General features: G+C 54.1%; 2 protein-coding genes across 11 annotated transcripts; both read right to left on the minus strand.

The window, feature by feature from the left end:
• Positions 1-1,066: 1,066 nt before the first annotated feature.
• Positions 1,067-3,009, minus strand: Dnlz (DNL-type zinc finger). Of its 5 annotated transcripts, none has more exons than XM_021641111.2 (3): positions 2,647-2,988; positions 2,181-2,320; positions 1,067-1,322 (listed from the first exon to the last, which is right to left on the minus strand). In XM_021641111.2, exons 1-3 carry the CDS (start codon positions 2,872-2,874, stop codon positions 1,169-1,171), a joined length of 522 nt encoding a protein of 173 aa, XP_021496786.1. In that variant the 5' UTR covers positions 2,875-2,988; the 3' UTR covers positions 1,067-1,168. The 5 variants fall into 5 exon arrangements, with proteins under 5 accessions (XP_021496786.1, XP_060245685.1, XP_021496787.1 ...); XM_060389702.1 differs by having other exon boundaries at positions 1,108-1,322; positions 2,163-2,320; positions 2,647-3,009; XM_021641112.2 differs by having other exon boundaries at positions 1,108-1,322; positions 2,181-2,324; positions 2,647-3,009.
• A 43-nt stretch (positions 3,010-3,052) lies between these two features.
• Positions 3,053-11,802, minus strand: Card9 (caspase recruitment domain family member 9). 6 transcript variants are annotated; one of them, XM_060389699.1, is made up of 14 exons: positions 11,673-11,802; positions 10,566-10,621; positions 10,121-10,306; positions 9,604-9,741; positions 8,568-8,872; positions 8,320-8,499; positions 8,042-8,185; positions 7,595-7,720; positions 6,232-6,423; positions 5,714-5,755; positions 5,258-5,306; positions 3,837-3,910; positions 3,351-3,427; positions 3,053-3,276 (listed from the first exon to the last, which is right to left on the minus strand). In XM_060389699.1, exons 3-14 carry the CDS (start codon positions 10,302-10,304, stop codon positions 3,177-3,179), a joined length of 1,611 nt encoding a protein of 536 aa, XP_060245682.1. In that variant the 5' UTR covers positions 10,305-10,306; positions 10,566-10,621; positions 11,673-11,802; the 3' UTR covers positions 3,053-3,176. The 6 variants fall into 6 exon arrangements, with proteins under 6 accessions (XP_060245682.1, XP_021496781.1, XP_021496785.1 ...); XM_021641106.2 differs by having other exon boundaries at positions 10,121-10,309; XM_021641110.2 differs by lacking the exon at positions 10,121-10,306.
• Between the last annotated feature and the right edge of the window lie 761 nt (positions 11,803-12,563).

A 12,563-nucleotide genomic window follows, 5' to 3' on the forward strand; every position in this document is an offset into this window, starting at 1 on the left:
AGCTTTGCCATCAGAGGAAGGACCCTAGATCCAGCTCTGCACCATCAGGTCTACCAGCTCCAGCCTCCTCAAATGCTGGTCCAGACACCTGAAGACAAGGCAGACTGGCCAGGCCCCACCTGAAGGCCCGTAACCAACTCCATCGGCCCCCTCTGACCTCTGTGTCCTCCACAGGGAGCAGCCTGGAGGAGGCTGGCGCTGATTCTAGGTCTATGACAGTTGGCACAAATGGCACAGGAGGTGCTGGGTGGGGATAATAGCAGGGTGTTTGCCAAGGAAAGGACAGGGGGTAATCGAGTGGAGGCACAGATTGCAAGTGCACCCGGCCTCCCACGGCCCAGAGTGAACTGCTAATCACGGGCTGGGTCCCTGGAGACAGGGAGGCATTGTGTCACTGTCATACTGTACTCAGCTGCCTTCCCCACCCTCCTGTCCCAGGTCTTTCCCTGCCAGATGGGATGGTGATTAATGCTGAAGGTCGTCACAGGGCCCAGAGACTCCTGTAAAAAGCCTGACCTGGTCTTGCATCTGCTTGCTTTCCTGAACATAAGAACATCCTGAAGGCATGTCAAACAAAGTTAGGAGATGAACCATACACCAAGGTAAGCATCATACAGCCCTCATCACTTCCACCCATCTCCTCTTAGGCTTCAACACAGGAAGATTGGAGGTGCAGGCAGCTCACCGGGTAGGGAGACTCTCTGGATCACTCTCCTAAGCATCTATGCAGTGTTCTACAGGTCTCTGGCCACATTGAGCAGCCTGTTCTGCTACAAAAGCCAAGCTTTAGGGCTGGGCTTGACACTAGCTCAGGCAACGGAAGGAAGTCACCAGCGCTAGCCAGGGGATGGCAGGTAATATAGGAGGAAGTAGTACAGAGTTCTGAGGAACAAAAATTGCCCAAGGCCACAAGTCTAAGTCAATACCCAGACACAGCCGGATTTAGAAAGGAGAACCACTGCACACAGGAACGAAGGGATTCCTCTTAAGAGGTGGAATGTCCATGAAGCTCAGTCCTGGAGCCACAGAGTTATTCTGACTTCAGAAAAAAAAAAAAAGCCCAGGCCCAGGACCTGACGATTGTTTACTGAGAAGAAAGCAGCACGCTTGAGAAGCTCCAGGTGAGTAGAGCGACTTTTGTGAGTCTACAGCGGCAGGAGTACATAGGTCAGCTCTGTTCCATTTTGCCAGGGTGGTTGGGATCCTCACCCCCTTCTGGGGTAGCAGGTGGTTCAGCAGCCTCCAGAATCAGTTCCAGGGCATCGTCACCAGACACCCGGTGCACCTCCTCTCCTCTGGCTGCTAGGATCTCTTCAATGTTTCTGCAAGACAAGAAGGCAGCATCGGCTTTACACTGGACCCCCTCAAGGGTATCCCATGGTCATCTTGGGCCTATAACACGTGTCCCAGCATCCAAGTGGCAGCAGTACCTCCAAGGCACCTATTGGAACCTTCAACAAATGTGTGTTAACAAGCACCACCTCAGAAGACATCTCTCCTGCACAGTGTACCACGAAGAGTCTTGGCTGCCTCTCACCAGGTAGCAGCCATCCATGCAGTTCTGTCCTGTTCCTACATGTAGGAACTGAGATTTCTCTGCAGCACAGGTCCAACAGGTGAACCCTAGAGACCCAAGGGTTTTATCTCACAGGCTCTCCTTGATAAAAAAGATAAAAAAAGAGTATGCGGCTCTGCCCATACTCTTACCACTGACCTCTCTTCACAGAACACTAAGAAGCCATTGGGCATAGCCATAGACCTGTCCTCTATACTCGCTCCTGGCCCTCCCTACTGCTCTCCCAAAAGTGAGACCATCTGAAGGCCAACGCCTACTCCACAGTCTGACACCTCCTCTCCCATCTGCCCTGAGTTGGCAGAGGACAAAAAACCTCCACTAGAAAGTGGCAAAGCCATTGGACAGATCAGAGGTCGGGCAGTAACAGAGGCAGAGCCATAGAACTAGACTGAGCTGCCCAGAGGTATAGTTTGCCACATCTGGAGGCCATTCATAGTTTATCTGAAGTTCAAATTCAACTGTTTCTAGATCCATGAGGAAGCTGGGCTGTCCAGGTAGAGAGGGGTCCCAACAAAACCAAGTGCTGGCCCAGGCAGGCAACGCAGGACCCAGGCTCATATAGGGCCACGATCCTACTGTCTCCTACCTTCCCAGCCGGCCTCACCTCTTGCCCTTCAGGTCAGAGAACCAGCCTAGGTTGTCTGCGATGATATGGTGGTTCTGGCAGCCAGGGCAAGTCACGATGACCACGCCTTGGTGATAGGCCAACTTTGAGATGCGCTTGGATGACCGAGTCCCACAGACCTGGCTGGGTTAGAGAGCTGGTCAGGCCAGGTACACACAGGAATGTCCCTTCCATGGACTAATTCCACTCTGAGGGACAGCCCTAGCCCCTTCCCAAAGGGTCCCATTTAGGAGATGGCCCAACCCCTTTCTTCCTAGACCACCCTTCTCCTGATAATCCAACTCCTCTCCCAGAGGCCCTGTCCCTCATAGATAGCTCCACCCCTCTCTAGCTATTTCGTGAAGACCCCGCCCCTCCCCGTCCAAAAGATACTGCTACCGCTTTCTGCCAGAACGCTACACCTTCAGAAAATCAAACTGCCCTGGGTGCTGCTGAGAGCGCCCACCTTGCAGGTGTAAATGAGCTGGTAGTGGTCCACTTGTACGCGCCCCAGTGCTGTCACATGCCCTGATCCCGGCATGGAGCTCGAGCTCCGCCAGCCCCGGGCCCAGCCCCGACATCTCCCCAAGGTTCTCAGGAGAGACCCTGAATGCCAAAGCTGCCCAAGTCTGAGATCCTGGGTCGGCACACTACGAAGTAATGTCGGCGCGCGGCCCAGCGCTGCCCGCAACATCCCGACAGCAGTCCTTAGTCGCTCCTTCTTGCGCAGGCGGGTGCGACTGAGGCTGCATCGGCCACTTTGGAAACGGGCGCTGTGACAGGAAGCGCCCTTATTCGGCTTCCGTAAGCCAAGGGCGCGTTACACTCTGCCGCCCCCTGGTGTCACCAGCTTGCATATCTGCCCAACAGGCTTAGCTGGGTGGTCATTTTATTTAACTGCACTTTCCAATACTTGTACAATGCATGTGTAGCGTACAGTAAAAAAACGCAGCACCCCTTCACAATTACACAGATGCTCAGCCTCGGTGCGGTGCGCTAGGAGCCCTCGGTGTCGGTGTTGTCGCTGCCCGTGGTGTTCCCGCGGTCCCCTTCGTCCTGTCGCCAGCTGTTCTGCACCTTGCGGAGCGCCCGCTTCCTGTGGGACCCAGCGTGTGAGCAGGTAAAAGCAAGTGCCCCGCCCTCCCTGCCGTCCTGCCGGCCGCCCCACACCTGCGGTAGTTCTCGAAGCTCTCCTTGAGGCGCCGCCGCTCCTTCTCCGGGGGCTCGCTGCTGCTGGGCCCTATGCCCTGCAGAAGAAACGGGGCCGGCAGCTGGACACCGTGGCCTTCCCAGGGCCGCCCTGGAACTCCATCAAGTGTGAAGCGGAGCTAGCTGGCCGGCTGTGGGGCCTGCTGGACTCCAAGATGACTGAGCATGGGGCAACTACCCCTTTTGTCAGACTGACAGTGAACAGCTCTCTACGGGTGTCCTTTCATCGCCAAACCCCTTCCCTGTCCAACCATCCCACATCTAGGGTTCTGTCCAAGAAGGGGGGCTCTACTTCATGCCCCAAACACTATGCAAACGCTACATCATATGCATACACTGCAAAGATCTTGTGATCCTCACCTGTTCAGGGGTACAGGTGGGGTCACCCTCCTCCCCAGGGTCAGCCATTTAAGCAACCAGGGCTCTGGGGACCCCAGTCAGCCTTACATGGGTCTGTGAAGACTGGTCCTTGTTCAGAGCCACAAAGGGCTGCTCTGGGCTCTCCCTGTCTGCTAGGACACCTGAAAGGAAGAACTGTGCTTGTAGGGTCCCCATCTGGCATGGCCCCCACCTCCCTCTGTTAAGAGCCTAACGAGCATTAGCCTAGGCCAGCTTTATGGGCTGGGACCCTCACACAAGTCCAACGGAGACTGTATTTGACAGATGGGAACAGGTTGTGAGTCCTTGGCAGCTAGGAGCCCTCAGCAGGGTTCCTACAATCACCCACCCTCACCTCCCAAGCTGACAGTCACCACACATACAAGGACAAATGGGTAGGAAAGAGTCCAGGTCTCCAGGACAGTTTGCTCATGCATGCCCCAGGCCGTGTCCCTATTGGCTTGGCAACATTTTTGTTTCTAGTGGTTCCCATGGGGTTGGAACAGCTTCAGTGGAGAGCTCAGGCCTCTGAAGGTGAGAGCAAGTACACTATATTAGTTAGAAGAGCATTCTGGGTGGCCAGACCCAGCATGCCTCAGGTCCTGGGCAGACCAGGGCTCAAGCCTTCAGACAGATGTTCAGAGAGAACTATGAACATCAAGAAACAGTTATATCCAAGGAGGACTCAGGGTATGAGAGCAACCAGCAGCCCTACCCCTCTCATTGTTGTGCTGCCTAACTCCTGGCATGCTTCCAGGGGAACTGGCTGCTCTTGGGTTCTCCTCCTTTTGTGCCCACGTGGAGCTCAGTGGCCTCAAGTTGGGTCTTGGGGGCTGCAGTGGGTGACCCACCTCCACACTTCTCCATCTGTACCACTTGTTCCCCTTTTGCCTTTGGCTAGAGCTTGGGGTGAGGCAGAGCTGAGGAAGTCTGTCTGACTTCTCACGAAAGCTCTCAAGGCACCTCCCTGCACTAGACTCCCTCAAGCCTCAACTTCAGCTACTTTAGGACACTGTTCTCACCAGCTCCCCCAACTGCCATCTCCAGAACTAATGAGCCAACTATTAGATCAGAGGGTCCTGTTTTGCAGCCTGCTACTGTGGATAGCACACCCCACCTCCTTGCTTGCTGCCCTGTCATGCCTTCATTGAACACACCTGGATACTGGCTGGTATCTCCCTCTGCAGGAGGAAGGCTGGTTGGGAAAGATGGGCCTATGCAGGGTGAAAGGCTTCATACTCACTGCCCTCTGAGCCACAGACCCTGAGACCTAAGCCCCACATTCCTTATTCTTTGGGTGTATTAGCCTAAGAATTTGTCTCTTCATGATTGCCAATCCCTGCCTCAGTTTCTCCATCCTTGGAGTGGTGTGAATATTGAGACAAACTAAATCATACAGCTTTCTATGCCAAGGATGGGCCAGGGTTCAAGGAGCCAGGAAACTACAGCCTAGATGCCCTTGGTGGTACATGGGATCCCCACATCCTCACCTTTGTCTGAGAGCTGGGCATCCTCCTCCAGGTCCTGAGGCAGTGAGAGCTTCCAGACAGAGATATGCCACCTGGTTAAGCGATGCTACAAGCCACCATTGCTCTTCCAGGACTAGATGTGGCTCAACCCCCTGCCCACTTGACCCCAGCTACTTAGTTGGCACAGCCATCACTGTCAATCCTCTGCACAGAGATCCTCAGGGACTCAGTCCCAGCTGGGCCAACAGGCAAAGGAAACTAGAGTTCCTGAGAGGCTAGGATATGGGCATTCCTCACAAGCAAACAAAGGCTTTGGAGTATGGCCAGCACTTTTCCCTGTATCCAACTTAAAATGGGAGAGAGGGGACAGCACAGTTCAAGGGAACAGGACCCATGTGGGAGATGTGTGTGAAGTCAGATGGAGGTTGAAGGCCAGGGAGAGGCCTGCTCTGTGCCTACCCACTGGATCACACTCACCTCCTGGGAGTTCCTGGGTGAACTGTCCTCTAAGTCAGAGCTCTGTGGCCACAGAAAAGGTAGTCAGTCAGTGGGCTGTAGGGGTTCCAAGCATCTGGCATTCTGAGGGCCCCATCCCAGCCCTATCCTCTAGGGAGCCCTTGCACATATCTCAGCTCCTTCTCCAGGACCCTGTCCAGAACATGCCTTTCTTAACACTACACTGCCAAGCCACCCGAAGGTTACTCCGTGCTCAAGGCCACTGCTCAACAGTCCTGTGCTAACTGGACCTTGAGTGACATCTATGGCTGTCATCCCACCATAAGGAGCTCTAAACAGGAAAAGGGGGACTCAGGAAGTCCCAGGCACTTTCTGAGGCCACAAACAGGGCATTGGCCGCCATGCCAGCCTAGGAATGGGGGTGCTTCTAGGCTGCATGATCCTTCTTGGAATCTTGCTCTGACCCCACATCCTCCCCAGCTCCCTTACTGCCCAGACTACCCCAGATAGAGAGGCCTACCACAGACACAGAGGCCTACCAGGATGAGCATGTCCAGCTGCTGCTGCTTGAGTCTACCCTCAGCGGCCAGTAGCCGGCCCTCACTCTGGAACAACTGCAGCTGCAGCTCATCTGCCTTCTCACCCAGCTCCCGAACCTGCTTCCGAAGCTTATCTTTGTCCTGAAAGCTCTGGGTACACTGTGCATGCAGCTCTTCCCTGGAGGCCATAGCCTGCAGGAATAGTAGAGGGCACTCCTTCAGCAAGAGACCTGGCCAGAGATGCTCTTGGCTCTCATTTGGGAGTACAGCTCCCAGCCTCTACCAAAGGTCCGGCTGGATATCAACCACACTGTTGTGCAGTTGGAGTTGCTGAACTAGAGGGATCCTCACAGCAGCCAGGGCTCTCATACAAATGAACAGACACTGGGTGGAGCAGGACAAGCCCAGAATCCTAGCATTCAGGAGGCAGAAGGACCAGTATTTCAAGGTCCTCTTTGGATACATCCTAGTTTGAGGCAAGACTAGGTAACATGAGACTGTCTCAGAACAATAAAAATGAGTAAAATTAATTTAAAAAGAAAAACACTACAAAGAAGCAGCTAAAAATCTCCATGATTAGTTCTCAAGGCAGTTCCTAGGGAGTTCAGCTGAGAAGTCCTGCATCCCCAGCAGGTGGCATGTGTCTCTGTCCCACCGACATAGCATGTTTTATAAATTCTGGATGCAGCATTAAGAATATAATCAATGACTGTTCTTAAGATGAACACGGTGCCTTTTCTTTTGTTTCTTGAGAGACCATTTCATTGTCCTACGCTGGCCTCAAGTTTACAGTGTAGTGGAGGACAGCCTTGAATTTCTGATTCTCCTGCCTCTGCCTTTAAATCCGGGGATAACCCACATGTGCCACCAAACCTGGTTCAGTTGTTTTTGGCTTTCTGAGACAAGTTCTCACACTGGAGCCCAAACTGGCTTGGAACTCACTGTGTCATCCAGGCTGGCCTTGAATTCACATTATATTATTGTGTCTCAACCTCCAAATGCTGGGATTACAGGTATGAGCTACTGCTACTGCTGCTGCCTATCCCAGGGAGCCACCACCAGTTCTACCAAATACCTGCTAGCTCCCACTTGTGAAGCTAGCAGCTTCCTCTCCCCTATCAAGGTCTCCCACCCTGTCCTTACTCTACCCAGCCCAGGGGCCATGGTGGCTCCCTGCTACATAAGCTCTTCCTTTGAGTGAAACAAACTTTCCCGCATTTCTACAAGCAGTCCCAGGTTCTTCCATGCAACACTGCCAAGTTACATTGTGTGTAAATTAAAAAACAAAACAAAACTTTGATCACTGCTCCAAAGGCTGCAATACCCCTCTTGTTCTCATCTCCTGAACATGCGTGGTACCTACCTGGTCCCGCTCAATGGAGACCTCCTCCATTTGCTGCAGGATAGCCTCAATACGGTCCTTGTACATCTTGGCATCCTTGCGCAAGGCCAGGCACTGCAGCTCGAACATCTCCTTTTCCTCCATGCACTATAGGGAGCACCACTCAGCTGCGCCCATTCTCCACTGCCCACCTGACAGCTGGGCTGGACTCAGGGCAACAGCTCCAGAGCACACAAGATCAAGCTAGCTAAAATGATGGGGAAGGCACTGGAGTCCCAGGCCACAGTAGGCTAGTCTGGTCCAAGACCATGGCCTCAACCACCGTTGGTCACATTGTAAGCCCAAAGGGTGACTCTAGCTGTGGACATGACATGACTGTACATCGAATTGGTGAAAGTAAGGCCGTGATTTAGGTCCCAGACCCCACCTTCCAAGCTACCCAGGGGGCATTGTTTGCCTCCCTCTCACCCGGGTCCGGAGGGCCTCAGCCTGGCGGAGGTCCTTTCGTAAGGAGAAGATGGTGCTGGCCTGCTTCTGGTGCTCCTGCAGTGCCTGGCGCCAGTCTTCCTCCAGCACTTGAATGTAGGGACTGTTCCTGTCCAGCTTACCCTCCTGGAGGTGGTAGAGGGCAACAGCCTGGCTGAGGATGCCCACAATGCCACAGCCACTGCGGCTGAACCATCTGGTATGCCCAGCTGGAAACCCCTGCAGATGTGGGGCCTGGTGTGCCCTGCTGGTAGCCCTACCTGCACAGAGACCTCCAGCTCCTGCACCCTGGCCTGCAGCAAGTCCTTCTCCTGCTGCAGTTCCCACAGCAGCTCCTGGCTGGGCCGCTGCTCCATGGCATGCCTGAGCTTCAGGGTGTGCTTGCGTTCCACCTTGCAGTCATCCTCTGCCTTCATGAGGCTGTGCCTGAGCCGGTCCACCTGTGGGTGGTCCAGTCAGCTGCAGCCTCCTCCAGACCACCCCCGCTGCAGGTGGGGCAAGTGATCACCTCAAGCTGCAGGTCACGGTTCCTCATGAGCGCTGCACCCTTCTCTTCGCTCAGATGTGCCAGGCGCATGGCCAGTTCATAGTTCTCATCCTTGCAGCGCTTCAGCTCAGTGCTGCTCAGCTCGCACTCTTCCTTGAGCCGCTGCACACGCTCCTGGTGCTTGCGCAGTAGGCTGTCCTTTACCCGAAGCTCCTTTATGAAATCATCCTTGGAGCTCAGAAGGGCTGTCAGGTCCTGAACCTTCTTCTGCAGCTTCATGACCTCTGTCATCAGCAGCTGTGTCAGGCCTGATTCCCCTGATGCATCTGGGGACCATGCAGTGTCAGACAGAGCCCACAGAGTGAGGACAGAGGAAGCACTGCTGGCCTCCACAGAGAAAACTTGTAGGAAGGTTCCCTCAAGACTGAGTGTGCTCTCTAGGCCCAAGCTGCCTTGCTGCCCCTCACGGGTAAACTGAATGAGATTCTAATTCATCACTGAGGACCACTCGCAGGCCAGGACTCCAGGTAGCCCTCTGTTGTCATCCCTCCACCCTTTTTTTCAGTCAAGGTCTCACTACGTATTTCGTATAGGCTGGCCTCTTAACTCAGAGATCTGCCCGCCTCTGCCTCCAGAGGGATTAAAGGTGTGTGCCATCATGCCTGGCCCTCTCTATTCTTACAATGATCTTTATGAGATTTACAATGATCTTTATGAGATGAACGCAGACTGATAGGGTTGTGGCTATTCCATCAGGAAAGGACACCTCTGCCCCTGGATGACCATCAGGCCCTGTGGCAATGATACTTTAGAAGGGTCACCACTTCTCAGTGAATATTCCCAGGCTGAGTAGGGAAAGCAGAGAAGGGCCGCCTTTCTGGAGACTAGCAGGACTTCAGCAATCCACCAATCCCCTGATCCTGAGCACCTGAGAGTAGTCACCAGGGACCACTACCCTGAAGTGCATCAGAGGGCTTGGGTCAGACTTATTCACTCCAAGCAATCATAAAAGCACTTGACTCCACCCACAGCACCAACCCCTCCTTGTGCCTCTCACCAATGATCATGGAGAAGACACGTGCTGGCTCCTTGCCAGTGACTTTCCTGTATAAATGCGGATAGTAGAGTTCCAGGCTCTCAAGGAAGGCTACGTAGCCCTTGTGGCCTGTCCGCTGCAGGATGTCCAGAAGTACACCTTCAGGTGGAAGAGAGAGTCATGGCCAAGTTCTGAGTAGGCGGGGGCCCTTGGGGCTGGGTAGGACAGTGGACGATTGCTCTGGGTAGAGATCCCAAGATATAGACTCCCCATCTCTCACTTCTGGGCCCTACCTAGCAGAGGGATCTGGGCCATTGCATAAGGCACAGGTCTCAGTCTAGGCAGGACAAGGTGCTACCTTCACCCTCATGGCTCTCAGGGCCTGAACAATGGCGGGAACTCCCCTTTCCTCCTCTGGGCAGCAGCAAGTACGCATGACTAGAGGAGAGGAGGCTTTCACTTATATATCCTCCACGGATGTGGAGCTGGGTGGGGATTACAAGGGAGTAAGGCATACTGGTGTGGGAGCAGCCCTCACCCACTTTCCGCTTGCGGATGACCAGGTTGGGGTCACTGAGCACTTGCTCCTCATCATCAGGGTTCAGGACTTTGCACTGGCGCAGATAGGGCGTGATTCGTGAGGGGTCAATGACAGAGATGAGCTTCACCCGGAAGCTCTCCAGGGCACTCCAGCACTCGTCGTCATTCTCATAATCTGACATATCTTCTGTAGGTTGTGGTTACAGTTAGGGGAGAGCAGCTAAGGAAGTGCCCACCTTCTGTTTCCTGCTAGGCCTGGAGCAGTCAGCCTGCAATAGGCCTCAGGCCTGTGAGTGACAGGTCAGGGCTTTGGGCAGGGACATGAGGGACTCATTCTAGGGAAATTTGAGGGATCATCTTCATCTCCTCAGCTTCATTGGCAGTTTCTGAGGGATAGCAGAGGTGTACCGACAGCCTGTCCTCAGGCCACCTATCAAACTCACCTTCCCCAAGCAGCTGTCCTGCCCCTCTGTCACCTTGAACTTTGTGCTTGAGCCACCTGGATATGTCAAGGGAAGGGACAGGTTGGGGTCTAAGGGAACACTCCTTGTAAAGCACCCCTGCTATAGCTTCTGTTCTTTACCCTAAAGTGCCCTGGCACCCCGTAGAGGTAGGAGCTTTTACCAGTAGAGGCTATCCTACACAGCACCGTTTCGGGTGGCATGGACCCTGGCTGGCCAGTGTCCAGGTTGGGGTTGAGAGGAAGATTGGCTGGAGGCTTCCTCACTCTGCCAAGGGGCCAGGCCTGTGTGAGACTTCCTCATTCCCTGACAGGCCCCGTGTCCTTCAGGCCTTCCGTTGTAGTCTGCCAGTGATGCAATAGTCCTATGGCAGCTGCCTGTGGCATTGTGCTATTCTGAGAGGGCAAATAAGGGTTGGCCATCGCAGGACCATGTCCATCTCCCTGCTAGGCTGGGGTACACTGGAAGGGCAGGCAATGTCATTCACAGTCTCCAGCCATCTGCTGTGGTTCCCCTCCAGTTTTTTAGATGCTGGGCACCAGCAAATCCTGTGCTTTTCTGCCCCAGATGAGCCCTGGCCTCTGGCCACATGCTGGGGATCGATTAGGCCTGTTGTACATAGGGGCATTACTCATGTGGAACCACCCATGGCTTCTACCATTGGACAGGTGAAGCCTGAGCCTCACTCGGTGAATGGCTTCAATGACTACAGAACTGGGTTAAGGTGGCCATAGAGTCCCTGGCTCAGTCCCCTGCCCCTGGAGAACATGAAGATCCCACCCAGAGGTGGCGGCTCAAGTTCTAGACATGGCCACAGCGGGCTTATTCTTCAGAAGCATTTCTCCCTTCTGATTGACCCAGTGGACCTGAACCTTGGGCCTGTTTCCAGCCACACAGCATTACAGTCCCAGCACTGGAGGACTACACTACACCACCATGTACAAGGATTAATGAAATGAAGGGAGAATGAAGGAGGCCACCTGACTGTAGGTGCCTACTGCTGTTCGGGGGTACAAGCCCCAGGGTCTCCAGTAGAGTCACCACAGGCCTCCACCCACCTTCCAGGAAGGGTACTATGACTGAACTTACCTCAGGGTCTTGTGGGAACCACTTGCCAGCTGGATGCTGCCTGGGCTATGGCACACCAGGAACCTGGGTCTCCGGGAGTGGAGATGTTCCCTAACTGGAGAAGGGTGGAGCCATGAGGGAGGCTGTGCACTTCCTGCTGTGTTCTGGTTGACGCCACAGCCAGCCAGTTCTCCCACAGGGGGACAGTCCCTGCTGGTCTACCTTCTGATTGGCCCATCCAGGAACAGAATAGAGGGAAGTAGTACTCTGGGAGCAGAAGAGCCCTCCCCATTTGCTCATCTGCCTAGGACTGGGAACCTGGAGCCACAGAGTATCTGAATGTCTGGTACTGGAGATGGACAGTCAGCCTAAAGCTCTCCTGGATCCAGGCTTTTGAAAGCTGCTTCCCTAGCATGGCACCGTCTCATATCTTCACCTACCATCTAGGGTCAGTGGTACAGGGTAGGTGTGGCAGGCCATGGTCAGGATCACAGGGTAAGGGGTTTAGCTATTACCCCAAGCTCACATGCTCTGGTCACACCAAAGCTGACAATCCACAATATGAAACTCGGAAGAGATACCTTCATATCCATCATTAGAGCATTCCCACTCTGTGCCTCCCTCTCTTCCAGGACACAGGGCCAACTTAGAGCTAATCCAGGAAGCTATAGAGCCAGTCTTAGTCAAAATAGAGCCAAAACTTGGTCAAAATCCATAGGCTGGAGGCAGCTAGAGCCCTCTGTGGACTGTGTGCCACAACCTTTACTTCAGGGTGGCTCTTCAAGAGTCAGCCCAATATGGGCGTGGGACCTGCTAGCCCTGCCCAGCCACTATAGCTGTTTGACAGGTGCTGCTGCCTCGCCTGCTGGATTGACATGAGGCAAATGCTTCCAGTGCTCTCGTGGGAAGCTT

Source organism: Meriones unguiculatus, chromosome 8 (assembly GCF_030254825.1).
Source record: "Meriones unguiculatus strain TT.TT164.6M chromosome 8, Bangor_MerUng_6.1, whole genome shotgun sequence".
Lineage (NCBI taxonomy): Eukaryota > Metazoa > Chordata > Mammalia > Rodentia > Muridae > Meriones > Meriones unguiculatus.